General features: G+C 48.6%; 1 protein-coding gene across 3 annotated transcripts in view; it reads left to right on the top strand.

Annotated features, from left to right (window-relative positions):
* KDM4B (lysine demethylase 4B) overlaps window positions 1-25245 on the top strand; it is a 62621-nt gene extending 37376 nt beyond the window's left edge. For 2 of the 3 annotated variants that reach the window (XM_041460715.1, XM_041460712.1), the window contains 13 exons: window positions 1525-1694; window positions 6405-6859; window positions 7699-7819; window positions 10132-10310; window positions 11586-11808; window positions 14600-14676; window positions 14858-14913; window positions 15388-15496; window positions 20756-20941; window positions 21381-21545; window positions 22244-22363; window positions 23183-23275; window positions 23956-25245. In XM_041460715.1, coding sequence (XP_041316649.1) covers window positions 1525-1694; window positions 6405-6859; window positions 7699-7819; window positions 10132-10310; window positions 11586-11808; window positions 14600-14676; window positions 14858-14913; window positions 15388-15496; window positions 20756-20941; window positions 21381-21545; window positions 22244-22363; window positions 23183-23275; window positions 23956-24141 — 2140 coding nt within the window. In that variant the 3' untranslated portion in view covers window positions 24142-25245. The remainder of the gene's footprint in view (window positions 1-1524; window positions 1695-6404; window positions 6860-7698; window positions 7820-10131; window positions 10311-11585; window positions 11809-14599; window positions 14677-14857; window positions 14914-15387; window positions 15497-20755; window positions 20942-21380; window positions 21546-22243; window positions 22364-23182; window positions 23276-23955) is intronic. The other variant, XM_041460713.1, reaches the window with a different exon arrangement.
* The last annotated feature ends 917 nt before the right edge of the window (window positions 25246-26162 follow it).

Below are 26162 nucleotides of genomic sequence, written 5' to 3'. Positions count from 1 at the left end.
TCTCCCTTCTTTGTCAGTTTAAAGGCTGATTTAGGGCTCTTTAACTCTGTTGTGCTCCAAATGTAATTAGCAGCTGAGTTTTCTGGGCTCTGAGGATGGGGAGCTGCTTTTTAGCTTTTCTAGACTTTGGGACTGATGAGTAAAGTGTGTTTTAGTTTTGTCACATGATGATGGATGTGAGGCCATAAGGAAAATGCAGCTTTCAACCAAAGAAGAAGTGTCTACATGCTAAAAATGGGGTAAAAATCGCAAGGTTCTGAATCAGTCCTTTTGGAAAAGGAGGGCTTGTTAGATTTAAATGTGAAATTCAAGAAGCAGTTCTGCAGATTCTGCAAAGCCCTGTGCTGGGGCTGGCTGGGATGGAGTGACTGGGATTTGGGGCTGCACCAGTGCTCACAAAGCTCTGAAGTTTTGCCTGTTGCTTGCACAGTGTCAAAGCTTTATCTTGTCCCACTGTGGCCCAGTGGGACCCTGGGGGTGGCTGAGAAGGGACCCAGCTGGCCCCGAGTGGCCAGGGGGAAATTCTGTGCCATAAAATGTTATGGGGAGCAATAAAAACTGGGGGAGAGGAGGAAGGAGGGGTTTGGCTTCTGAGGTGCTGTTCTTGGGGACTGGCTGGGCATTGCTCTGCCTGGGGAGGTGGTGAGTGGATTTCCTGGGCCTCTTTCTTTCTTTCTTAATTCTTTTCTTCATCTGTTAAACTGCATTTGTCTTGACTTACAACTTCCTGGCTCTTGTTCTTGCAGTTTTCCCTCCCTGTCCCTCCTGAGCAGTGGGGAGTGTCTGTGAGGGTACAATTCCCAACCCAAAAATCTTGTTCTGACTTCTGAATTTCCATTTCTCTTTGCATTGTGGCTCCTTAGTGGCATTGACTTTAAGAAGAATGAACAGCATTGCTATTGCCTCGTTAGTATTTGTCTGTTCTTATTAATATGCATATTTTTTAGTTAGATTTCTTCAAGGCCTTGGACCTTCTGAATTTACTGGTGAAAAATCATAGACTGCCTGTTGATTTTGCTGTGAGCATTCATTACTGTGTGTTTTTGGGAACTGGCAGTGCTGGGTAATGTCTCAGAGCTGGAAGATGATGTTTTGCAGACTTCCAGCAGTTTGCCAAAGGGAGGCACGGACAGAATGAAAAGAAATAATGGAATGGAGGCAGAGGATGAAAGAGAGATTTAAACAAGTTTTCATCTGTATTTTGAAATACAAGCGAAATAGATTGAAAACACAATTAAAATCACTTTAACTGCAGCTTGTGAGCTTACATTAGTAATGGTAGGAAAAAGCTCTTCAGGAAACCCAGGCAATTAATGGCTGCTGTGAATGGATCTTAAATGTTGTGTTATGCAAGGTTCATCTGCTCCCTTTCAGATATCTCTTTTGCCCTGTAGCTATTTTAGCTACCTTGTGTTTTCTCTCCAAAGAAGATCCTTTTGTTTTTTATTCAGCTTTTTAAGTCAGTGATGGTTTTCTATTTTGAAGGCTGTTCTTTTATGTCAAATCACACTTCTGTGCTTTCAGGTCTCACCGAAAAAGGAGTCAGCCCAGAAGACACAAAACAGAGGATCAGAAGTCTCTTGGGGATGTCATGGCTATTGAAACTGCCTTGGAAGATGTGAAAGTAAAAGAGGAGCTGAAAAGGGGGCCGGATCTGGAGGAAGAGGAGAGAGGCAAAGGGCCGGAGGGAGAAGGTGAGGCCAGAGCAGTGAGGAGCTCTAAAACACCTCTGTGAATAACTTGTCTGCTGCTGTTGATTTCTGTTGAGATATCAGCAGAGTTTTCCCCAGTATTAAAAACTCACTGAAATATGTCATCATCCACAGCAGCAATTGATTTTTGCCTCCCTTTAAGGATTCAATCCAAATAGCTTTTTTGGCAGGGCTTGAAAATTCTAGAGGCTCAAACTATTACAGGATTGTAAAAAATATATATTATGTGAGGAATATTTTAAAGTATTTCATAGAGAAACAAATAGATGTATTTTTGTGTCCTGCTCTGAAAAAGAATGATTTGTGCACTGCCTTGTGCAATTCATTTCCTCTTCCCCTCCCTTTGTTCCCATTTTTCAGAGACTGAATCCAGAGAGCTCAGTTTGGGTGGGATCCACAGCTGCTGCACGAGTCCCACTTGGGTTTCTTCAAGTTTAGCTGGAGCAGGGAAGCTTTTCAGCTTCCTCTGCATGAAATATAAAACCTTTGCTGGAAATAAAAGCAGGCCATGACAGCTCCCAGTCCTTTGGGATTCCTTCTGCACATCCAGTCCCCAGGCCTGGGCACACCCTCTGTGCAGGGGGCTCTTTCTGTGGCACCTTTTTCTTGGCTGTGTAGAAAAGGTTGGAGTTCTTGCTGGGAAAAATCTGCTTTTTCCCCCCTGATGTGTGGTGAAGTGGTTTTTGTGTCTGTGACACACTCACTCCCTCTCTGAGGCCTCTCCAGCACTGCTTGCAGGGAGTTAATTTACATCTATTGTATATATCCATTATTTGTTTAGCATTTGGAAAAACTGATGCTGCAAACTGTTTAGAGAACCTCGATAATGATCATAAAGGAAATCTGTGGAAGCTCAGGGAAGAGGAATGAGGGCTTTGTTCAGTCTCTCAGCTAGACAGTGTATTTTCTCTTTTTGTGGGAAATAAGGAGTTGGAAAACCATTGTTGCACAGTGCAGATACTTAATTTCTATTGCCCTAAGCTTGAGAGCATCAGCAGTGTGTTAAATTGTCTGCTCTTAGCTCTTGTACAAGTTTAACACTTGATGCTTGTAATAAATGGCCTGAAAATGCTGATTTTTCTTCAGAGACGAGAGATAAGTGACAAGGACAGATCTGAGATCATTAGAATGGCCAAGGAATAATAAAAACTCTGTTCTAGCTGAATGCCTTCCAAATCATACACTTCCACTACTTCTTAAGAGCTCTGTAGCTGTTGGCTCAGGAGGGAAAAGCTCATTTTCAGCACCATTGCAGAAGTGCCACTGGAGCAAACTCCAGCTTGGTGTGGCTGCTTGCAAATGTTCAGCTTTCCTACTGCAATACAGCAATTAAATCCCAATGGCTTCTCTAGTTTTCCACATGCTGCTGTCTGCATTGCCTCTCACCAGTGTCTTAGGGTTTCATCCTGAAGAAGAAAACAGCATCTGTTTGGATGGCCCTGCTTGTGGTAATTCTGCTCCCACCCCCTCCTGCACTTCCTTTCTTTATTTTCCTGGTTTTAATTTGACTTCATTTTCTATTACACCAGAAGACATGACCTTGAGGAGAAAGCATGAGATTTCAAAGTAGTCATGGTTCCAAAGTAGGTCTTGTGCTTTGTCTTGGTTATTTGGACAAGCTGAGTATTTATAACTCGAGGTTTTCAGGATTTCTGACCCAGATCCCTTATGGTGTTTACTTTTGGTTTTTATGACTCAGCTTTATATTCATAATTTATTATGTTGCTATTAATATATTTAGAATTTTAGCAGGTTGTCTTGGGAAGTTAGGAAGGAGAGTGTTGAGGCTTTGCCCTTGTCTGGGCATGCTGAGCAGCAGAAATCCTCTGGTGAGTCAGCAGGGGAACTGCAAACCTGAGTGCCACCTGCAGGGCTGGGGCTCCAAACCTCCCTGGCAGCCCCTTCCAAGCTTTCCCTCCCTTTCCAGGGAGGAATTCCTGCTGGTGTCCAGCCTGACCCTCCCCTGGTGCAGTGTGAGCTGTTCCCTCCTGTCCCTGTTCCCTGGAGCAGAGCCCGACCCCCTGGCTGTCCCCTCCTGGCAGGAGCTGTGCAGAGCCACAAGGTCCCCCTGAGCCTCCTGTGCTCCAGCTGAGCCCCCTCCCAGCTCCCTCAGCTGCTCCTCAGTTCCCTGAGCTCTGCTGAGGACTCAGATTGTCCCTGGGCAGGCAGCACAGCACTGCCACTCGTGTTCCTTGTGTCACCTTGTGTCACCTGCAGTTCCTGTGTCCCACCCACAGCTGCCATCCTCCTGCAGTGCAGGGGCAGGAAAGACATTCCTCTGTTAACCCACCTGTGCATGTGTGCCTTCAGATCCTTTTCCTTCCTGGAAGAGTTCAGGATAGCCAGATAGGCTCTTGGAATTTTTCCTCCTTTTTCCTGGCTTCTGATTCCATAGATTCACTTGCAAACTCGTTTGTTCATCTTAATGCAAAAACTTTCAAGCACAGTTCTCAGTGCCAGCTGCTGTCAAATTACCCTTTAGAAGTCAATAAAGCTGGTGAATGGCATTTGTGGTGCTGTTGGGGAGAGAATTCTTGGAGTGTATAGAGAGTAAATATGATCTGGTTTTGTGCAACTGGGGAGAAATCCAATTTGCCTTTCATTCAATATGTTTGTTTCTCTAAGGAAATTCAATATTCCTTTCTCTGTGATAGAACAAACCAGTTTATCTGAGGGACTGCCTACATGAGTACAACTATAATTATTGGAGCTGGACTTGTTCCCATTTTTGTAAGTTAGTGTGAATTGTAAATAAAGTGATCAGGCTTCTGGGGAATGCTGGGGTTAAGGTGATCCCTAGGGGATTTGAGCAGGGATTTTGGCACTTTATCCTATTGTGGGATTATTCACCCTTCTTCATGCAGAAACCTCCATTGTGTGATGGTTGTTTTGGTTTTCCATTCATGGGTTGGGCTGGTCAGGTTTGGTGTAGCCTGAAGTGGAGGGGTCTGGGTGGGTTGGGGTTGGTGGAACTTCTTCCCTGGGGTGAGCAGCTGTCCCTGATGGTCCCAGCCTGGAGACTCCCCCTCAGTGGAGAGGAGGAATTCTAATCCCTGCTGTAAAATGGGAGTGTGTGAATCCCTTCACAGGGAGGAGAGGTGGGGAAACTCTCACGGGGCAGTTCTGCCTCTGGTGACAATAGTGAGATGTTTATCTGCTCAAGAAGTGTCACATCCACAGGGCTGTGCAGATAAACTGAGTGACAGTGGGCTGGGAGAAACAAGGACATGGCTGTGAGTAAAGGATATCTCAGGATCCAGCTGAGCTCTGTGCTGCACCTGATTTATGCTTTAAAAGCATTTTTTAAAAAAGCTTGATAGCAGAAATCTTTGGGTAATAATGATTCAAGTGTCTTTTTTCAGTTCTTCATTTCCTGGGGCTGTTGGGTGCGTTGACACACAGTAATACCCAGATAAGAGCTGTGCTTGTAAACACAGGGAGCAGCAAACTACTGATAGAGAATGGGGGGTCTCCAAACTCTTGATTGCACCTCCTTATCAGCAAAAAAAAAAAAAATCTGAGCACACCTCCTGATGTATGTCTTTATTTATATACACATTTATTCATATGTAGCACAGAAATACACATGTACACGTGCACTTCTGTGCTAATATGAATATACAGAAAAACAGAGATTAGAAAAGGAAGGCATAAAGATAAAAAAAATACTGTTTCAAATATTTATTTTATTAATGGTACAAAAATATTTCATTCCTGCACCCCAGTGGATGGTTTTGTGCCCCTGGCTTTGGAGGACAAAAAACTTGGAGCACAGAGTCATGGCTAATGTGACATATTACAGATTTTTGGCACAGTGTCCAGTTTCCTAGGGATTTAGATATCTTCCCTCCAGGAAACGTTGCTTTTAGCAGCCTTTGTGTTCCAGTCAGGAGTTTAACAGTCCATAGAAATGACACAAGTATTTTCCTTCTGAAGTGGCTTCTCTAGGTCAGTGCTGAGGCACAGCTGAGTGTGTGCAGCTTTCAGAGCACCCGTTGGAAAGCAGTAATTCCATGGTGGAATGTGCTGGCCAAGAGAGGAGCTCTGGGAAGGGAAGTAAATGCTGAATTCCATGGTGGAATGTGCTAGCCCAGCATGGACCTCTGGGAAGAGAAAGCAGTAATTCCATGATGGAATGTGCTAGGCCAGAATGGAGCTCTGGGAAGGGAGAGAAGGCAGTGTAATTCCATGATGGAATGTGCTAGCCCAGCACAGAGCTCTGAGAAGAGAAAGCAGTATTTTCATAGTGGAACGTGCTGGCCAAGAGAGGAGCTCTGGGAAGGGAAGTAAATGCTGGATTCCATGGTGGAATGTGCTAGCCCAGCATGGACCTCTGGGAAGAGAAAGCAGTAATTCCATGGTGGAATGTGCTAGCCCAGCATGGACCTCTGGGAAGGGAGAGAAGGCAGTAATTCCATGACAGACTGTGCTAGCCCAGCACGGAGCTCCGAGGAGGGAGGGAAATGCTGAATTCCATGACAGACTGTGCTAGGCCAGCACGGAGCTCCGAGGAGGGAGGGAAATGCTGAATTCCATGACAGACTGTGCTAGGCCAGCACGGAGCTCCGAGGAGGGAGGGAAATGCTGAATTCCATGACAGACTGTGCTAGGCCAGCACGGAGCTCCGAGGAGGGAGGGAATCGCTGCGTTCCCAGAACGTGGCGCGGGGCTCAGCGTCGCCTTTCTCTCCAGCAGGCGAGTGCAAGGCCAAGGCGCGGCCCGCCAAGGCCAAGGGCGAGCGGAAGAAGAAGCAGCCGTTCCCCCCTCAGCCGCCGGGGCCGCCCCCGGGGCCCGTCCCGGCCCCCCAGCCCTGTCCCGAGGCCGGCCCGGGCCCGGCACGGCCGCCGGGGCCCCCCTCGGCCCCGGGCGCGGAGCAGGGCCGGCCCGCGGCCGCGCTGAACGTGGTGCAGCCCTCGGAGGCGCCGGCCGAGGAGGACGACTTCAAGCCGCGGCCCATCATCCCCATGCTGTACGTGGTGCCCCGCAGCAAGAAGGTGGTGTTCGACAAGGAGCACATGTCCTGCCAGCAGGCCTTCGAGCAGTTCGCCACGCAGAAGGGGCTGGGCTGGCGCGAGCAGGGCCCGCCGCAGGGCCCCGGCAAGGAGCAGGACGGCGCCGAGGCCGAGCGCGCCCCGCTCGCCGCCGAGGTCAGTTACGGTGTGCCGGGGGGAATGGTGGGTCTGACTCCGTGTTCTTCAAGGCTAATTTGTTATTTTACGATACTAAACTATACTGAAGGATACAGAAAGGATACTTACAGAAGGGTAACAAGATAATAATGAAAACTCGTGACTCATTCCCGAGCCCCGACACAGCTTGGCCAATAAGTCAAAACAATTCACATGAACCCAATGAAACAATCACCTGTTGGTAAACAATCTCCAAACACATTCCAAAGCAGCACAACACAGGAGAAGCAATGAGATCATATTGTTTTCCTTTTTCTCTGTGGCTTCTCAGCTTCCCAGGAGAGAAATCCTGGGCGAAGGGATTTTTCCAGAAGGTGTGACTGTGACAGTGGCTCGCAGGCTGTGGTGCTGGCTGAGGACAGCTCCAAGGCCAGGCTGGGTGCAAGCACCCCCTGGTCTCGAGGTCTGCAGCCCCGTGGCAGGGGTGGAACTGGATGGGCTTTGGGGTCCCTGCCAACCCAGCCCAGTCTGGGATTCCACGAGTCACGATTTCCGCGGGGTTCCCGGCTGTGTATGTGGTTGAGCAGACTTTTCATGAGCTGATGGAATTGGCAGCTTGCAGATGTTCTGAGGCTGTCCTGATTTGAAGAAAACTCTGTAGTTTACCCAACTTCCTAAGAGTTGGTGTTGGCTTTTATCTGCTCCAGGAACTGGCTCGGAAGGCTTCGGTGGTTCAGCCAAAAGGCAGAGAAAAGTTTTCTGTGTGAATCCAGGAACTCTCTTTGACAGGGGCTCTGCCTCTCTTGTCCTGTTCCCTCCTTTGGGGTGCCCATCCAGCTTGTTGTGCTTCTTTCCAGGCTGCTTCTGCCTTCTCCAAGATGAAGATGGAGATCAAGAAGAGCCGCCGGCACCCGCTGGGCAAGCCCCCGACGCGCTCCCCGCTGTCCGTGGTCAAACAGGAGACCTCGAGTGACGAGGGTGAGCGAGCAGCACCAGGGACCTGGGCACCTCCTGTCTGCCCCAGGGAATTGCTGAAGCCTTTGGCAAAACTGGGTGGCCTGAAAGTCTGTGTTACACAGAGCTGGTAGGAAAGGCAGCGTGTTCCCGTTTTGATAACCCAGCTGGAAGCAAAACTCCTCTGTGGGAGGTGTCGCTTCTCACCTCCCACCCTTTTTTCACTCAAGAAAAATATTTTGCTGGCTGCAGAATGAGGCAGCATTTTGGGCAAAGGGAAAAAAAGAGTTTGCAGAAAATAATGTCTTAAAGGCAAAGCTCTGTCTTGGATATTGAAGTGGGATGAGAGCTGGTCCTTGGAGGCAGTGGAGGTCAGATCTCCTCTCGTGTGTGTGAGGAAAGTCAGTTCTAACCTTTTGCTTGCCTCCTAATTCACATCAGTGTTGGGGTCCAGCTTTCCTTGGCAGAGGCAGAAATGAGAATTTAAATGTTTTTTGGTGTTTAACTGTACATCACTGATTCTTCTTTCCCCCATTCCAGTCCCCAACAGTCTGGACCAAGGGGAAAGAAAAGATTCTTACCTCTCACACTGTTTTGTGGAGTAATCTCCCACTTTGAGGTCTTTTCCACATTACTCAGAATAGGGACAATGCCCCAGTAATGGGCTTTTGTGTGCTGGGTCTGGCACGTGGGTGTAGCTGGCAGTCCCTGCTCACAGCTCCTCATTCCAAAGGCCATCATCTTTCCCGTTCACCCTCCTTCAGGAGTGCATCCATTGATTTTAGAGCAGCCTCCTGCAGGAAAGGCTTCTCCTGAGCTCACAGAGCTCCTTTCCTCACCAAGGAGGATGCATTTGATGCCTTCCAAGTGTGTAACACGGAGTGAAGTGTGCAGAGGCAGCTGAGACTTGTTATCTTGTTTTGGTGTGAGACCTTGGAACCAGCTCTGGAACCAGCTGCCTCATTAGGCAGATTCTTCTCACTGCTTTGACTTGTTGGATGCTGTTTGGGGACTTGGCTGGTGGAGCAGGAGCAGCTTTTGTGGAAGCTGGCATTTCTTGGGAACTGATTTACAGCTCTGCTGGGCAAAATCTGATCAAACAGATTCTTCCCTCCCCACCAGGGAATAGAGGCAGCCCTCTGCACCCCAGGCTTTCTCAGGGAATGATGTGCAGGATGATCTGCAGGCTGCAGGAGCAACAGTGAGCATGTAAATTAGAGGAGGGCACGTGTTACACAAAGATTGAGCCCAGACAAGTTGTTTGCAATGTGGGAGCCATCCTGAATGCCTTGTGTCCCCCGGGATCCATCCTGGGAGGAGCCAAGGTGACAGCACACACCAGTCATTCCCTTTCTTCTCTCCCTCTGTCACTCTGGATTAGGCTGCTGTTCCCCTGATTTCACTGGTGTCATAAATCCTGGTCTGTCACCTGATGTGCCTCGACTGAAATTTGGAGAAATGTGGATTTTGATTCATGTCTCATAAATAAACACTTTTTAAAGGGTAACCCTCATATGAAATGTGACAGAGCCACACACCCAGCACTCATCACCTCAAAAAAGGGATTCATCAAACATAATAAAATTTCCACGTTGTCTGACAAATATGTTATGGGCAACATTTAAAATCTGAGATGTAAACCCAGCCATTAACATTTTACTCCCAAGTTCCTTTTATCCTTTCAGGTAACCCAAGAGTCAGAAAATCTTCAAAGGGAGGGAGAACTGGGGAGGAGACTTAGACTTGCAGAGCAGAACATAAACTGCTTATTTCCAGTAATTAACAGTGAAGCAGTGAACAATTTGGTTTAATGTGCTGAGCTCTGGGGATAATGTTCTTCCAAGATGTTTTTGAGTTCCCTGTTCTTTTGGAAACTTTGCAGATTGGTGATGCAGGGAATGATTTACATTCAGCCTTGTGTGGAAAATGTCTTTAACACTTACAGTGACTCAAAACTCCTTCATAAGGAAGGGTAAGAAACTGGGACCCCCAGACTGCCACAAATGGATTCGGCAGTGGTTTAATCGTGAAATGCCAAGGACCTTTTAAAGGTTTATAAAATAAAGAATTAGCAAACTAATTAGCAGGAGCAGCTGCTGGCAGAGCTCTGGCAGAGGGAGGGATGGTGGGGAGTGCAGTGGGAGGCTCAGAGCTGTGGGAATGGCTGTACCAGAACACTGAACCAGGGCACCCCCAGCCAGGGTTGCTGTGTGCAGGGCAGCTCTGGGAGGCACCTCGGGCTGTTTAACTCACCCTTGCTCCTTTTGCCTCTGCTCTTTTGCCTTTACTGACTGCTCATTGTTTTGGGATTTCTTTTTTTTTCCTTTTCATTCTAGAAATGTTTCCATTTTCTGGAGAGGAAGAGATGAGTGATCCAGAGGCTTTGAAATCTTTACTTTCCTTCCAGTGGAAGAACAAAGCACTTAATTTCCCAGCTGAAAGGAAGTTCAATGCAGCTGCTGCCCTGAGTGAGCCATACTGTGCTGTCTGCACCCTCTTCTACCCCTATAACCAGGTAATTCCTCATCACAGAGTCAGGGGATCATTAAGGCTGGAAAAGAGCTCTAGGATCAAGTCCAGCTGTCAGTCCCCCACCACTGAGTTCACCCCAAAGCCACGTCCCCCACTCTGTCTCCATGTGTTCTGTATGCACGTGTGTTTTGGGATGCTGACCCCACCAGTTCTCTGGGCAGCCTGACCACACCTTCCATGGAGAGATTCCCCTAATACCTCACCCAAACCTCTGACATGCTCAGATGGATGAGTTAGGATGCAGACATCTCTGATACAGACAAACCCATACAAATTTGCACACCAAAGAAATGTGTTTGGGTTTGGCAGTGGCTGGAGCCTTTTTTGTTATCTTTCCTGGCTTCTCTGGCTTGCTCAGTGTTCATTTTGAAATCACACTGAAAGAGCTTTGCAAACACTGTTCCATGCAGAGAAAAGTCACACCAGGCTCCTGTTTCCATACGGGCCTGAGTTGCTGAATTTATGCAAACAAGCCACAAAATAAAAATTTACTGAGTAAGCACATCCATCACCTTTTTTTGGAAACTACCAATATGCTTTGGGATATGTTATAAGCAGAAAGGCAAAATTCATCAGATGAATTAGTTATTTGTGCAGTTGTGCATTGATTTGTTCTCACATAAAGCCAAATCTGGCTTTGTGTGCCCACCAGGAATTCGTGTCTTAGATACTTGTAGCCGTGTTGGAAGCTTTTCCTGAGGAAAGCAGAACCCACCTCCCCCTTCAATAAAATCTCATGATTTATTATACAGACTGAAAATAAAATATCTGTTCTGATTGCTGGCTGTTGTGAGGAAAACTGGGTGCAGCTGAGCTGTTTTATCCATTGCTATTAACTCTGTCAGCTACCAGAAACCTTGAAATGTCCTTCAGGAGAACTTCTTGCAGGAGAAGTAGGGAAGGATGCCAAGGGGATGGGAGAGGGAGGGAGGGAGGGAAGGCCTTGCTTTTAGTAATGTTTTCCTTTTTATTTTTCCTTGGTGTTTTCAGCTGCAATTTAGAAATTTAGATTTTTGCAGAAGAAAACCAGGAAAAGCTGCTCGTTATTCTAATGCTTCTTTGAGCTTCCAGAACAAATTACAGACCCCAGTCGGTGCCTGAGGAAGAGGGGGAGCAGCAAGGGGGAGCCAGGATTTTGGGCTGTCTGTTGGCAGTTTGGTGTCAGGTGTTGGGTGCCCTTTTTGCAAGGGCAGTGCTCAGGTGGGCAGTGCAAGCCGTGGCCAGGAGGAGGTGGTGCCAGTGACGGGTTTCTCTGCAGTCCTCACAGGTGGAGAAGGAAGCCGCCCCGCTCTCCGCAGGGGAGCCGCCCTCCTTCCTGCACCTTTCCAAGTGTGGCCAGAGGAGCAAGCCCCTGATCCCAGAGATGTGCTTTACCTCAAGTGGAGAAAACACCGAGCCCCTTCCTTCAAATTCCTACATCGGAGAGGATGGAACCAGTCCCCTGATATCCTGTGCCAAATGCTGCCTGCAGGTTCATGCTAGTGAGTGTTTCACCTTCCCCAAAGCCTTTGGGACCCCAGAAACTCAGGAGTTTGTGTGCTGCTGTGTTTGAGTTCCTTCTTGGCAGGTTTGTATCCTGTCACTCCCGTTTTTATCTTCCTTGGTACAAGGACATCAGGAATCCCAGAAAGGTTTGGGCTGGAAGGAGCTTAAAGCTCATCCAGCTCCCATCCCCTGCCATGGGCAGGGAACCTTTCTCTCAAAGCACATCTGTGTATTCAAGTCCATCTTGGCAGCCACTGATCTTAAAAATACACACCAATATTCTTTTTAGTGCTTATTTTGTTGGCTGGTTCGTCTCTGTCTCACAGAAAAGATTCTTTCTTTTGATACCTTTCATTTTTTGTAATAAAGCAGAACTCAAAGGCTTTATTGCACTCTTTTCTCTCACATATTTTGTTCCAATATTGTTCTGCTGGGGGAGGCTATATTGTTCCTGCATGCAGCAGAGATTATGGAGTAGTTTGAGATATATTTTATTAGTGTCTGTGATAGTGTTTGTAGTAATGGCACTTGATTACAAAAGGGAACATATGTCTGTTTGCTTTCCTGATAGTTATGTCTAAAAGAAGATCTGATTAATCCTGGTGGAGTGTACCTTCAGTGGAGATTGTAGAGCATCCAGTTAGCATTTGTGACGAATTACTGTTCAGCTGTTTGATCTTGACAGATGGAGAATCTTATTTGACTTGCATCAGCTGGAATTACTTTTGTTGTTCCAATTTTAGAGTCTGCAGGTCCCCGTGCAGCTCAGCAGGGCTGGGAACTGGAAGGCAACTTTTGTTTCTGTGCTGAATCCCTGATTATGGTCATTTCTGGCTAATCAGGCCATGGGATGCACAGTGGGTGTGAGGAGGAAGACTTCATCCTGCCTTCACAGTTCAGGGCTCCTGCACCTTGTCCATCCTTAGGCCTGCAGTAGTCCAGTCTGTCAGGATGGTTTCTGTGGCCAAATTCTGTTTAAGGACAGAGGGGTGTGGGCAAGATGATGTTAATCTGCAGGCTCAGAACTGAGACCCATCTTTTTTTAGAGCAACTCAGTTTTATATTTTGGCTGTACTCTCCCCTTGAGGGTAGGGCAGGACAGGTGTTAAATCTGATGGAGGCTCAGGCTGGAGTGCCTGCTTGTTGCCTTGTGCTCTGTGACATCCCTTTGACTTTGCTGCAGACAATCCATTTGCTTTTATTGCAGGATTGCAGTGGTGAGGTGTATTTTGGCTGACTGTAAAACCAGCTGGCAGCCTGTGTGTTCTTGGGAAGTGCCCTCTCAGCCTGTGCTGGCTTCCAGCAGCCAGGCCCTGCGGAGAGGGGAAGCTTGGGGAAGGTTTCTGGGCTTTTGAGGCACTGACAAAATCCATAAAAAGAGCATATTTTTCTTGGATTATCCTTATGGAACAGCCTGGGGTTCAGTAAATGGGATTGTTCTGCCCTCACAGAGTCACTGAGGTGGGGAAAGGCCTTTAAGGGCATCACGTCCAAACGTCAGCCCAGCACCACCCCCTGCCCACCACTGCCCGTGTCCCCAGGTGCCACATCCATGGATGTTTTTAACACTTCCAGAGATGGTGATTCCACCTCTGCCCTGGGCAGGCTGTTCCAATGCTTTACAACCCTTTCCATCAAGATATTTTCCCTGATTTTCAATCTAAACCTGCCCTGGTGCAGCTTGAGGCTGAGCTCAGGGTCTGGCTCTCCTTCAGCTCAGTTTTGGACTGAACTCCCCTGTCCCTGTTCTAGGCCTGGGTGCATTTGCTGCCCTGATTTGCCATATGATGAAAAGAGACCTCAGATGTGGAGAGCAGCTGCAGATCCATAGTATTGACTTTTTTTGACATGCTGTTTATCTGGTTAAGTGGATGATATTTATAAATCAGGCTGTGGTGGCAATCCCAGTGCTTTCTGAATGTCTTCTTTTGAGTCTAATTCAGTAATTTGAGACTGTTGTTCCCAGCTGAAATTTTCTGTTCAGTTTGTGAGGACAGGTGAAGGCTGGATGAGATTTTGTTAGGAGGGATGGAGGCTGTGGGTAATGAGCTGTGTGTTAGTTGAGATGCTTATCTTCAATTTTCCACTCACTTTACAAGCTTGCAGGAATCACATAGATCTACTTTTCCAAAACTGTGTTTGTGTCTTTTCCCCATTGTTTTCAGTGACAAACCTCAGTGCCTTTTATAGAATTTTAAGGACTTTTTTTGTTCTTATTTCCCAGCCTTTATAATGGGCATAATACCACTTTACTATTTTGGTGGTGTTGTAGGAGGATTTGGTGTTTGCATGTTACAGTAATTGATGCTCTGTGAAGTGAAATGTTTTTAACACTTTCTATAACCATAAATTAAATACTGTTAACCGTGTGGACTGCAGGTATTTCATTTCCTTGCAGTATTATTGGCCTTGTCCTTCCTCATAACACCACTCAGCAAAAGTAACTGCTTCAGTCTTGCCAAAATTCAGTGCCCTTCCCTCATCTGATGTGTGAGTGCACTCCAGCAGTGGTGGCATCACCTTGGAGCCCAGTTCCTGCCTAAAGAAACAAAGTCTTGCTATTGTAGTCCTTGGAAAAGTGAAAAACAAATGTGAGGGTTACCTGTGGAGGGCTTTTGGTTGGTTTGCTTTCAGACCTGCTGGTCCCAGCTCCCATTTTGGCGGAGCCTGTGGAATACAGTTCCTCAGATGCTCTCAGAGCTGCTTCTGAGCTGGAGAGTCCCGGAGTGAAGCTAGGAAGGGCTGTGGCAGGGCTGCTCTGAGGGGCTGTGGCTCTGTTTCTTGCAGGCTGTTACGGGATACGCCCGGAGCTGGTGAACGAGAGCTGGTCGTGCTCGCGGTGCTCGGCCGGCGCCTGGGCAGCGGTAAGGAGTGCCCACAGCACACCCCTGGCACTGCTGGCACCCCCAGCTGCTCCACGGGCACGGGGGGAGGAGGCTTCAGGGTGCCTTGGATATCCCAGCCGGGGTGTGGTGGCTTTCTGGGGAGGGTGAACGGCCTGGCAGAGCTTTTGGGTCCCGTTCTGAAGGAGTTGTGTTCCCGCAGGAATGTTGCCTGTGCAATCTCAGGGGAGGAGCTCTCCAGATGACCACTGATGGCCGGTGAGTGCTGGTTCTGAGTGTGTTTTCCTTCCATGCTGCTCCTAGTCTCCCTGTCTTGTGACTTTGGTTTTAATGCTCAGTGTAGCAGCAAGCTTTGGGGTTCTGGAGGGAACTGCTCCTCGTTGACTTGGCAGGATGAGCCCAGGTGACTGTGCTGCCCTACGCTGCACCAGGCTGCTCGACAGCAGAGCTTCTGAACTCCTGCTGAATGTGGCTGTTTCTCAGAGAAAAGTCTTCTCAGAGAATGTTTAGCATTGTGCAGTATCAGGTGTAGGGGAAGGTTGGTCTCTGTTGTTCCAGAGACATTTACCTTGTGCCACCCTGATTAACAGTCGACTGGGGACATTGCCAAGGCTGCCAACCCCTGGAAACGTGCCTCGATGCTGAGGGAGGCAGGGAAATGTTAACTGCCCTCCTGAGCATTTCATTCAAATGATGGCAGGCCCTGATTTGTGTCTTCACTTTGCTCCCCAGGTGGGTCCATGTAATCTGTGCTATCGCTGTCCCCGAGGCGCGCTTCCTCAATGTCATAGAGCGTCACCCTGTGGATATCAGCGCCATCCCCGAGCAGAGGTGGAAACTGGTGGGTGTCTTTTACCTGGGACAGTGTTTGGGAACAAGAGCCAGAGGGAAAAGCTGTGACCAGACAGAAAATCATTGTGTGGGTTTGTGAGGCAGCTGAGGTTGGAGGTGATCTCGCTCTCATTTCCAAACAAAAGCTGCGTCGTTTGTGTCTGCTGGGCCCTCTCAGTGCTTTGACACACAACCAGCTCTGATTTCCAGATGTTCCTTTACTCTCTGGGAGTGTGCTGTACCCTGGGCAGAGCCTGGGACTCCTTCCCACCTGCAGTCAGGTGTAAAGTGCCTGAAAGCTCCGTTTACTCCAAGTACTGCACAGCAGGAGTGCAGAGGGACATGGTGACTAGAGAGAAGCTGACTTGTTCATCTCTAATTCACCTTTCCTTACAACATTTCTGTTTTTCTATCAAGAAATCTCTTGTAGAAATGAATAAACATTTCTGTGACCCTGGCTGCAAGGCAAGACTGCAAGGATTTTAATACAAGCCCAGCTCCAAGTTGTTATTTAGCTGTGTGGCCTCATCCGAGGGATTAGTAATGGACGATTCATTAGCTCAGAGCAATTTATCTTAATGTTAGTTAATGCTCCATCACTATAGTGTGTTATTGCAAAATAAATTGTGCTTTTGCTGCTTTTTTTGGTACAGAAGTCAGCTGGGTGACAGTGTGGGATGGGGAAGGTGCTGGAGCAGTGATAGATGGGTTGTGCTGATGGATTCGTTAACAGAGCTGCTACTTAGTGCAGCGAGCCCGGGTGAGAGATTAGGAGGAACCTATCCCTGCTTCCAGAGTTATTTCTCTGTTGTGCAAATGGGTTTTGTACACAAATGTGAATGTAAAAAGCATTCATTATTCAGCAGGAGTGATGGGGCAGTGCAGTGCCGGGGTGATAAATCTTGCAGCGGTGGCTCTTTATGGATCAGCTGACACTTCCAACGTGCATCCTCTTCATTACCAGCACTTGTAACGCTGAACTTAAAATCCTTTTACACAACACTCACTTGTATTGCTTAATGGAGCCCCACAAGGAAACATGACTTAATTCTTTAACCCTTCCTTGGCTGCCTGGCAGTCCTGCAGAGCCAGGGCAGTGTCTGTGTGTGTCTGGCTCTGCTGCTTTGCTCTGCTCCAAAGCAGAGCCTGTGCCTGCCAGAGCCTCTGCACGGACCCACTGCACCCATTTCTCCTCATTCCTCAACTCAAACTGCAAAGTTTCCTAGAATCCCAGAATATCCTGGGTTGGGAGGGTCCCCACAGGCCATCAGTCCAACTCCTGGCCCTGCACAGACACCCCAGCAATCCACCCTGAGAGCATTGTCCAAACGCTCCTGGAGCTCTGGAAAGAAACTGTGTTTGATTTCTTCTGCTGTACTCCATCTGCACCTCGTGTTTTCTCCCTTTCTCAGGGAACCTGGAGAATTCTTACATGAAGTGCCTAACTTACACAGGCCAGTGTTGGAATTTACAGGCACATATTCCTTATGCTGCTCTTAGCCAGAGCCTGGCTTGTAGCTCAAATGTCAAAGCCTGGCTTTAAGCCCTTCACTTGGAAAGTTTTAGAGTTATCAGTTAGGTAAGGATTAAACAATTAAATTGGATGGCAGACTGCAGAGGCAGTGGGGCTGTGCTGTGGGGTGTGAGGTACAAAGGGAGTGTAAATTGGATGAGATTGTGTGCAGAGACTCATGAGCCATGGTGGGGAGTTTTAGGATTCTTCATGGGAATTTGCAGGTAATTCCTGGAGCACGTGGGGAGTCACTGGAGGAGCTGGGGGCTGAGTGCTTTGGAGGTGAGCAGCTGCAGTTGGGAAGATAAACTGAGGGAGACTAAAAGGTGATGGCACTGGAGCTCCTGACTTTGGCAATGATGGGCTTGGTGCAGTACTTGATGAAATTGGGAAGATGACCTTTGTGGCTGGAAAAGATGGAAAAGGAGAGAAGGAATGATGTGAAGGGTGAGGACAGCTGATGTAAATAGATGATGGTAGTGGAGGAGAGAGGGGGTAGGGGTTATCCATGGTTATAATTTGGTTTTTTAATATGTTTTTATTGTTTTAAGTTCCTTGTGATGAGGGCTGAGGTGCCAAGGAGTGGCGGTGATCTGGTGAAAGGAACATCCTGTTCTCTAAGCTTGGACCAGGTCTCCCTGTGCAAGCACAGACTTTTCAGTCCATTTGTGGGTATGGCACCATTTTCAGGACTGCAGTTTCCTGCTCCCAGATTGATGGCACATTACAGGCCTGTGCACGTAAATTATTTATGACGTGGAAATTTGGAATAATTAGCTGTCATTCCTCAGTGGAGTAAATGAATTGCAGTGTTCATCATGCAGCAGACAGCCCATTTCTTACTCTCAGCAGTGACCTGACTCTGCTGTGCATTTTATCCCGAAGATTTCTCTCCTGTGCTTTGGACTCTTTTCCCTCCTACAGAAAATGCTTTTAAATCTCCTTGTGCAGCTTTCCCACAGCACTTGGCACTGGTGTTTCTGTCCATCCCATCTCCCACACTTCCAGATCTGCATTTTCATACGATCCCAGACTGGTTCGGGTTGGAAGGGGCCTTAAATCCCCTTCAGTGCCACCCCTGCCGTGGCAGGGGCACCTCCCACTGTCCAGCCTGGCCCTGGGCACTGCCAGGGATGGAGCAGCCACAGCTGCCCTGGGCACCCTGTGCCAGTGTTTCACCACCCTCACAGCCAAGAACTGTCACTTCCTCCATCACTCCTTCCACATCAGGCTCACTGTCACTCACATTTATCTTCTGATCATATTTGCCTGAGCTCTTGTGCCTGTCACAGGGAGTTTGTGTGGGCACAGGGTGGCACTGGCTGTGTGCTGGTCCTGCCTTGGCAGAGTGCTGCTGGCATCAGGAGGGGCAGGTTCCTGCCCTGGGAGGGTTAATGCTCCCCGAGCCCCCTGTGTGTCAGCAGCTGTCCCCACTGCTGGGACAAGGGGATATCGACAGGTTCACAATGGCATCAGTGCTGCTGGCTCCCCTCAGTCCTGCTGGGCACTTTCCTGGTGCTTATCAGCCTCTGGAACATGGTTTGCAGAGTGATAAAAGCTCAGCTTATTAAAGGCTAAACCCATGTTCTGGCAGCTCTCGGGCTCTGGCTTTGAATTTCCTGGCTTTTGTTCGTTTGTGTAAAAAGGCCAAATGAATCTTTGGTGTAAACAAAGTGCCTTCAGTTAATTCATGGGGCTTATTTCATACAAATGTGGGGCAGAGCCCAGGCAGGGAGGGGGGTGTTGCACAGGAATAAGGAAGAGCAAATCTCCTGTTCTTTGGCATCTTTTGCTTTCAGGGAAGAGAAGTGTTCCTGGAGAAGGAGTCACAGAATCCCAGAATGGTTTGGGCTGGATGGGACCTTCAAGGTTTTGGAGTTCCACCCCCTGCCATGGTCAGGGACACCTTTCGTTCATTTTAATCCTGAAAGGCACATTTGTCTCATGTGTTTGATATTAATTTTGCCCTGATTTGCCTTGTGCCAGCCTCAGGTAAGGTAAAGAAGCTGCTCCACCCCTGGAAGTGCCCCAAGGCCAGGCTGGATGGGGCTGGATGATTGGGATGAGCTTTAAGGTCCTTCCAGCCCAAACCATTCTGGGATTTGCTGATCAGTGACAGATTCCTGGAAATGTTAAAAACTGAGGGGTGTTTCCAAATGGATCCCTGGAAACATTATGCAAGAATCCATTCTTTAGACTGGGATTCCCAAAATCTCCTTTTCTGTATTTCTGAGGGGATGGAAACAAGAATTGGTGCTGTTATAGGGAGTGAGGAAATTTGTCTTGTTCCCACTACAGCTCCTGCTCACTGTCAGTGCCATCAGGCTCAGGATTTTTAGCTTTGAGAAAATGTAATTTCTTTTTAAAGCAGTCACACGCCTTACATCGATTTACCTCATAACTGGGTCTGCTTTGCAGAAAATGAGTGTGAAAATGTCTCTGAGATTTCAGACCTTTTCCCCAATAATTCTTGGTTTTTTTCGTACAATGTTTTTATTTCCTTTGTTTGCAAAACTGACTGAATTATCTACAGTGGCTCATCTGACATGGATGCCAATAAAATATTTATGGTTGATATGCTTATGCATCTAGAATAAACACACAGTATTTTTGTTCCATTATGTGATTTTATATTCCATGAGATCTGATCAATACAATGTCCCATTAAATATAATCGAGCAAATTGCCACCCAGTTACTGCGTTCTGTTCCTTCAGAAAAATGGAAATGTTATTTTCCAGCAGTGCACCTGTGAGGATCCAGTGCTGTTGGAATGAATGAAGTGTAGGTGCAGTTTGTGTGAGCAGGGTGAGGGTGCAGCAGTTCTCTGGTGCCATGCTGGGTGTTTGGCCAGTCCCAACTGGGTCCAGTCTGTGTGTGCCCAGTGCAGCTCTGCAGGGCTGAGTGACTGGAGTGCTGAGGTAGGGGATGAAACATCTGCTGGATTTGGCTTGGAGAGATCCTGAGGGGTTCACATGGACAGTCCTGGCCGTGTGAGCCCGACCCCTTGGCACAGAACACCACTTGGGCTGTGGCACTGCAGCCACAGGCTCTGTGCCCTGTGCCAGTCCTGTGGGGGCTGCGGGGTCTCTGCAGGGCTCCAGGCTCTGCTCCTTGAGAGAGCTGAGCTCTGGCTGTGTTCCCTGGCAGAGGGGTGACCCCAGCTGTGTTCCCTGGCAGCTGGGTGACCCCAGCTGTGTTCCCTTGCTGAGGGGTGATTCCAGCTGTGTTCCCTTGCAGGGGTGACCCCAGCTGTGTTCTCTGGCAGAGCTGGGTGACCCCAGCTATGTTCCCTTGCTGAGGTGACCCCAGCTGTGTTCCCTTGCAGGTGTGACTCCAGCTGTGTTCCCTGGCAGGGGTGACACCAGCTGTGTTCTCTGGCAGAGCTGGGTGACCCCAGCTGTGTTCCCTGGCAGAGCTGGCTGTCACCCCAGCTGTGTTCCCTTGCTGAGGGGTGATTCCAGCTGTGTTCCCTTGCAGGGGTGACCCCAGCTGTGTTCTCTGGCAGAGCTGGGTGACCCCAGCTATGTTCCCTTGCTGAGGTGACCCCAGCTGTGTTCCCTTGCAGGTGTGACTCCAGCTGTGTTCCCTGGCAGGGGTGACACCAGCTGTGTTCTCTGGCAGAGCTGGGTGACCCCAGCTGTGTTCCCTGGCAGAGCTGGATGTGACCCCAGCTGTGTTCCCTGGCAGAGCTGGATGTCACCCCAGCTGTGTTCCCTGGCAGAGCTGGCTGTGACCAAGCTGTGTTCCCTTGCAGAGGTGTGTGTACTGCAGGAAGAGGATGAAGAAGGTGTCTGGGGCCTGTGTGCAGTGCTCCTACGAGCACTGCTCCACGTCCTTCCACGTGACGTGCGCGCACGCGGCCGGCGTGCCCATGGAGCCCGACGACTGGCCCTACGTCGTGTCCATCACCTGCTTCAAGCACAAAGCAGCAAACCAGAACGTAGGTTTTGGGCTGGGCTGGGGGGTTGGACTGGGGGATTTGGGATTTTTGGTTTCTGGAGTTTTTTACAATAGTTTCTCCCCACCTGTGTTGGCTCAAAACATTTTGTGCTTTTAATGCAGAAGGTTGTCCAGGAAGCCATTGTTGGGGTTGGCTTTAATCTGCAGGAGGGCTGGTTTGGATGGGATATTGGGAAAGAACTCTATGAAGAGAGTAGAGCACTGGCACAGGTGCCCAGAGCAGCTGTGGCTGCCCCTGGATCCCTGGCAATGCCTAAGGCCAGGCTGGGCAGGGCTGGGAGCACAGTGGGAGGTGTCCCTGCCATGGCAGGGGTGGCACTGGGTGGGATTTAAGGTCCTTCCCACCCAAACCATTCCATGATTCCATGGAATTTTGGAGCCAGCTGCGGCTGGCAGCTGACCCTGCCGTGTCCCTGCAGGTGCCGTTGCGCAGGGAGGTGGCCCTGGGGCAGACAGTGATCACCAAGAACAGGAACGGGCTCTACTACCGCTGCAGGGTCATCGGCACCAGCACCCAGACCTTCTACGAAGTCAACTTCGACGACGGCTCCTACAGCGACAACGTCTACCCCGAGAGCATCATTGTAAGGCAGCCTGGGGACACTGCTGTGTCACAGGCAGTGCACACTGTGAGCTGTGCCTCGGGCTGGAGCAGCAAAGCACATCTGAACTTTTTCATTTTAATTTTTGAGTTGCTGCTTGCCTAGAAAATCTCATCCCGCTCTTCACGACAGATCTTGTTTCTGACATTATCTCATTTATTTTTTGGTTGCTTTACAAAGATGTGATCTTGCTGAATGCAGATGACTTCACAGAAAGCAGTGTTTGTTCTAAATTTCATCCTATTTGTTTTGTGGTTGAATAATCTTATTTTTCAACTGACAAGTGTGATTCATGGGGGAAGCAGATTGTTCGTAAGCACTTCTGGTTCAAAACAGGGAATTCACTTAATAGAGGGAATGTCTGGAAGAGGCTGATTTGTCAGCTCATGCATTGCCTTCCTGATTGTGCCACTGATTCAGTGAGTTGCCCTGCTTGTTTTTGAGATACAGGAGATGTGATGCAGTGGGATTTGTAATGAGAAATGAGCTGGGTGCTGGCAGCAGAAGGAGCTGCCAGAGTCCATTGCTGCTCTCTCAGGCTGGTTTTGTTTGAGATGCCCACAATTAATCACAAGTGCAGAAATGTGTCCTGCTGCTCATTACCATGTGATTTTTAGCACACCTCTGGCTCCTGAGCTCTGCTGGAGCTGTGTCTCTGACCTCTCTCTCTGTGTCCTCAGAGCAGGGACTGCATCCAGATGGGGCCCCCTCCCGAGGGGGAGCTGGTGCAGCTGCAGTGGACGGATGGGATCATCTACAAGGCCAAGTTCATTGCAGCCCAGATCAGCCAGATTTACCAGGTGAGTGGCACAGGGGTCCCTGGGGTGTGCTCAGGATGGGAGAGCTGAGCCTGCACCAGGGATGGGCTGCTGCAGCTGGGGGAGCAGGAGGGGGATTTGGGAGCAGATGATTTCTTCCCTCTGAGTTTGTCCAGCCTGAACTTGTCACCTCTATTAAACTGTGCTCTGTGTCCTTCTGCTTCATGCAGAAAAGTGTATTAAAGTCTTGGGCAAAGGAAATAAGAATCCCTTAAAAACTTTTAATAGTTTTAACATTTTGCTGTGCACGTTTCCATGAATAAACATCCCTGGAACATCAGATGCATAATTCATGATATAATCAGTGCTTAGCAAAAAGGGTTTCATGGGAGGAGTTTTTTGTACCTGGCTGACTATTTCTGCTGCTTGAAATACAAATGTACTTTAGTAGCTGGAGTTGTTTCCTTGTGACCTGTAAAAATGCTTTGTTTAAGATGAAAGAATTCTTATTACCATATTGGCCTGAATAGAGGGCTGCTTTTATTATAAGTGAAAAGCTGCTTTTTGCAGGATATGAATCAAAAATCAGTAGAAATGTGAGGTGCTGGGCCAGCTGGAGTACAGATATTTTGGGATCCACAGAGCACTGAATGAATCCACTTGGATAAGACAGAGGTGCCTGAACAGCACTGGAAGCAGCACTTTTGGGCTCAGCATCCTCCCCAGAGCTTGGGAGTGCTCATTGCACAGCAGCCCTGCAGACATCCCTGGGGGCTGGCCCCTGGTGCTGCCTGGCTGTTCTGGAGGATGGGAATGGGCTGTTCAGTGCTGGCTCTGAGTTCATCTTCTGCCTCCCTGCAGGTGGAGTTTGAGGATGGCTCTCAGCTGATGGTGAAGAGAGGGGATATTTATACCTTGGAGGAAGAGCTTCCCAAGAGAGTCAAGTCTCGCCTGGTGGGTACCAAAATAGCAAACAATAAACCAGCTGCAGCTTGCAGAGCCCCTTCACATTTTCTTCATGTATTTTTTAGACATTAGGTGAATGCAGCCTCCTTTCTGTGGCTGTAAAACTGCTTGTCATTCCCAAAACACACAGAGTGGAAGAAATCCTGGCCATGGATGCTCGAGAGGCACAGAAATGATTTCCCCTTGCACGTGTTCAGCTCAGAGTTTTATTTTCTCTGGTTAAAAGATTACATTCAGATCATTTTACACCATGTGAATTCAGTTATGTGGAGTCATCCTGTCCAAGGGTGAGGTGAGCTGCAGCTTAGCTCGGGGTTTCTGGAGAGCTGATGATCACCGTGGGACCAAACCCCTTTTCTCACCAAACTGGAGATTTAGAGTGCGGCTCTTACCTATAAATCTCTTAATCTACACAAGATCAGGCTGTCTTTAAGTGCATACAGTGCAGTTACTGAGCCTAGGAAAGATGAGGGATTTATTTCATAGCTTTTTTTTTTGGTTCAAGACCTGCTGGGTGTTTTCAGACCTGGTGCTTTACCCCTTAAAGCCATTTCATTTAACCAGGTGATGGGGCTGGGGGTGCCCAGGTTGTTCCCAGCCCGAGGGGTCTGGGGGTCTCTCCCTGTGCTCCTGCTGTGCCCCTAATGGTTGTTTTGTGTCTCCTGCAGTCCCTCAGCACTGGGGCCCCTCAGGAAGATGTATTTTCAGGAGATGAAGTGAGAGCAGCCAAGCGTCCCCGGCTGGGGAATCCAAGGAATCCTGAGGAATATGGACAAAGCCCAGATTACTTGGCCTTTATGGAGAGCCTGTTGCAGACACAGTACCAGCCTGGGACTCAGAGCAACATGTTTTAACCAGGATTCATTCAAAATATTCAATTAACCCTTTTTGAGTTAGCGGAAAAATAAATAGGAAACTGTGGAACGGAAGACCAGCCCTGTGCAATAGCCTGCTGTGAATTTCTTTCATCTCCTCTTGGTTTGGACTGCAGGAAATAAATCCCTGTCTGGCTGCTACCTCGACCTTGCCAGGAGTTGCTGACCAAGAGCTGGGGAGCTTGGAAACCCTTCAGCTTTTCACACGGAGACTTTGGAAGAGTTTCTACAGATGGAGCTTTGTGACTGGTTCTTTTTTACGAGGAAAGGGTTAAAATTTAACAAAATGACTTTTTCAGATCTGTCAAACTTTTGTCTTTCAAGGTGCTATTACATTGACTACTGAAGCAGCCTTTGGAATCGTGTTTTCTGTACATAGACGTCACCTTTGTGAAGTTTTCTATGAATGAGCATTATTAAAAAAAAAAAGCAAGCAAAAATAGGAAAATGAAAGTTTCCACAAAACATTTTTCTAGATTATGGCTTTAAAACAGAAAATAAATGAAATCCTCCCCCCTCACCCCCAGACGAATTGTGACTGATGTTACAGCGGGGAGAGGGAGAGCAAGAGCAGATGTCCTGGAATGTTCTGGGTTCTTCTTTTGTAAAGAAACACAATCTTTGTAAGCCGGGGAAGGTGGGGGAGGAGGTGTTCACCGCTGGGATGTTTCTGCCGTTGGCTCTCTCACGCCCTGGGCTGGATGTTGGCATCGCCGCCGTGTCCCCAGGGAGGGGCTTAGGGAAGAAATGGCCACGTTTGGGTCATCCCTGTCATCTTCCTTCCCCACCTTTGCCATCGTAGTTGCTTTCTAGTTCAGGATCAGCATGGCTTGAGTTCCAGTGTGCCACCCTGGTTTGGCAGTGTTCTGTTGCTGCTTGTGTTAGCTCCCCACGAGCGAGAGGCTCCCCAGCAGCACTTCTCCCTTAGCACTTATCCTTTCTCTTTCCTTTGTCTCTTTATTTTTTAATTTTTTTTTTTTTTTTGAGTTGTGCTCCTTACAGTGTGAGAATCATTCCATGACAGAAGCTTGGGAGGTGTTTGTATGTTTTTCTTTTATCCTATTAAAGAAGAAATTCCTCAAACATCTGATTGTCGTGACATCCTTTCCTTAAGCAAAGACTGAGCCTGTGAGTTGCTCCTGGGGAAGAGGAGTGCCAGCCCTGCCTTTGGTGGACTCAGCTCACTGAGGACTGAAGGAGCATCAAAGGCAGACCCCGGCCCTGAAGTGCTGAGCGGGCAGCTCCCAGCTGGACGTCTGGGAATGCCCTGGGGCTGAAGAGCTGCTTGGGAAGGAGCCTGATCCAAGCCCTGCTGCAGTCACTGGAAAGTCTTCCAGCTCCTTGGAGGACCTGAGTAGTTCAGAGGGACAGAAGGAGGCAGGGCTGGTGCTGAGCTGGGACAGAGCTGGGGAGGTTCAGGGCCAGGGGAGAGCAGAGGGCACCCGGAGCCTGCCCTCCCTGCGCCCCAGCTGGGCCAGCCAGCAACCTGCAATGCTGCACTGCAATCTTTTCCACTTAGTTCCCTGATATGACTGGATGGAGAGAGACAATGTTCTTGTTTTTATTCTGATTTGTGAGCCCCTTTGCGAGGTGGCCGTTGTTCCGGGGGGAGGCCGTTAAGCAACGCTCTGGATCTTCAAGGGAATAAGTGGGAAGGATTTGTGGGCTAGCAGATGGCAGATTAGCATCTTAAGAGACTCCACGGGTATTAAACTGTCCTAGTGAAAGAGTGGAGATAGAATAAAGCAATGTAATTCCTTTTTTACTTTGGTTTTGTTCTCCCTTGGGGACTGGAGGTGCCGTCCCCTCTCCTGCCTCCGCCCCGGGCCCTTCCGTGCGCGTGGCTGAGCGTGCGTGGGGGGAGGCCTTGGAAACACGGTTCTGCTTTTGGGGTTTTTTTATTTCTGAGTTTTTGACGTTTTCAGTAGATGTCTCCACAAATAAAACCAAACTGAGACTAATAAAAGTTTAAAAAATTGGCAAGGTTCTCCCAGCCTCGG

Source organism: Pyrgilauda ruficollis, unplaced genomic scaffold (genome assembly GCF_017590135.1).
Source record: "Pyrgilauda ruficollis isolate IOZ18807 unplaced genomic scaffold, ASM1759013v1 scaffold148, whole genome shotgun sequence".
Taxonomy (NCBI): Eukaryota; Metazoa; Chordata; class Aves; order Passeriformes; family Passeridae; genus Pyrgilauda; species Pyrgilauda ruficollis.
This window is presented reverse-complemented; position numbering and strand designations above follow the sequence as displayed.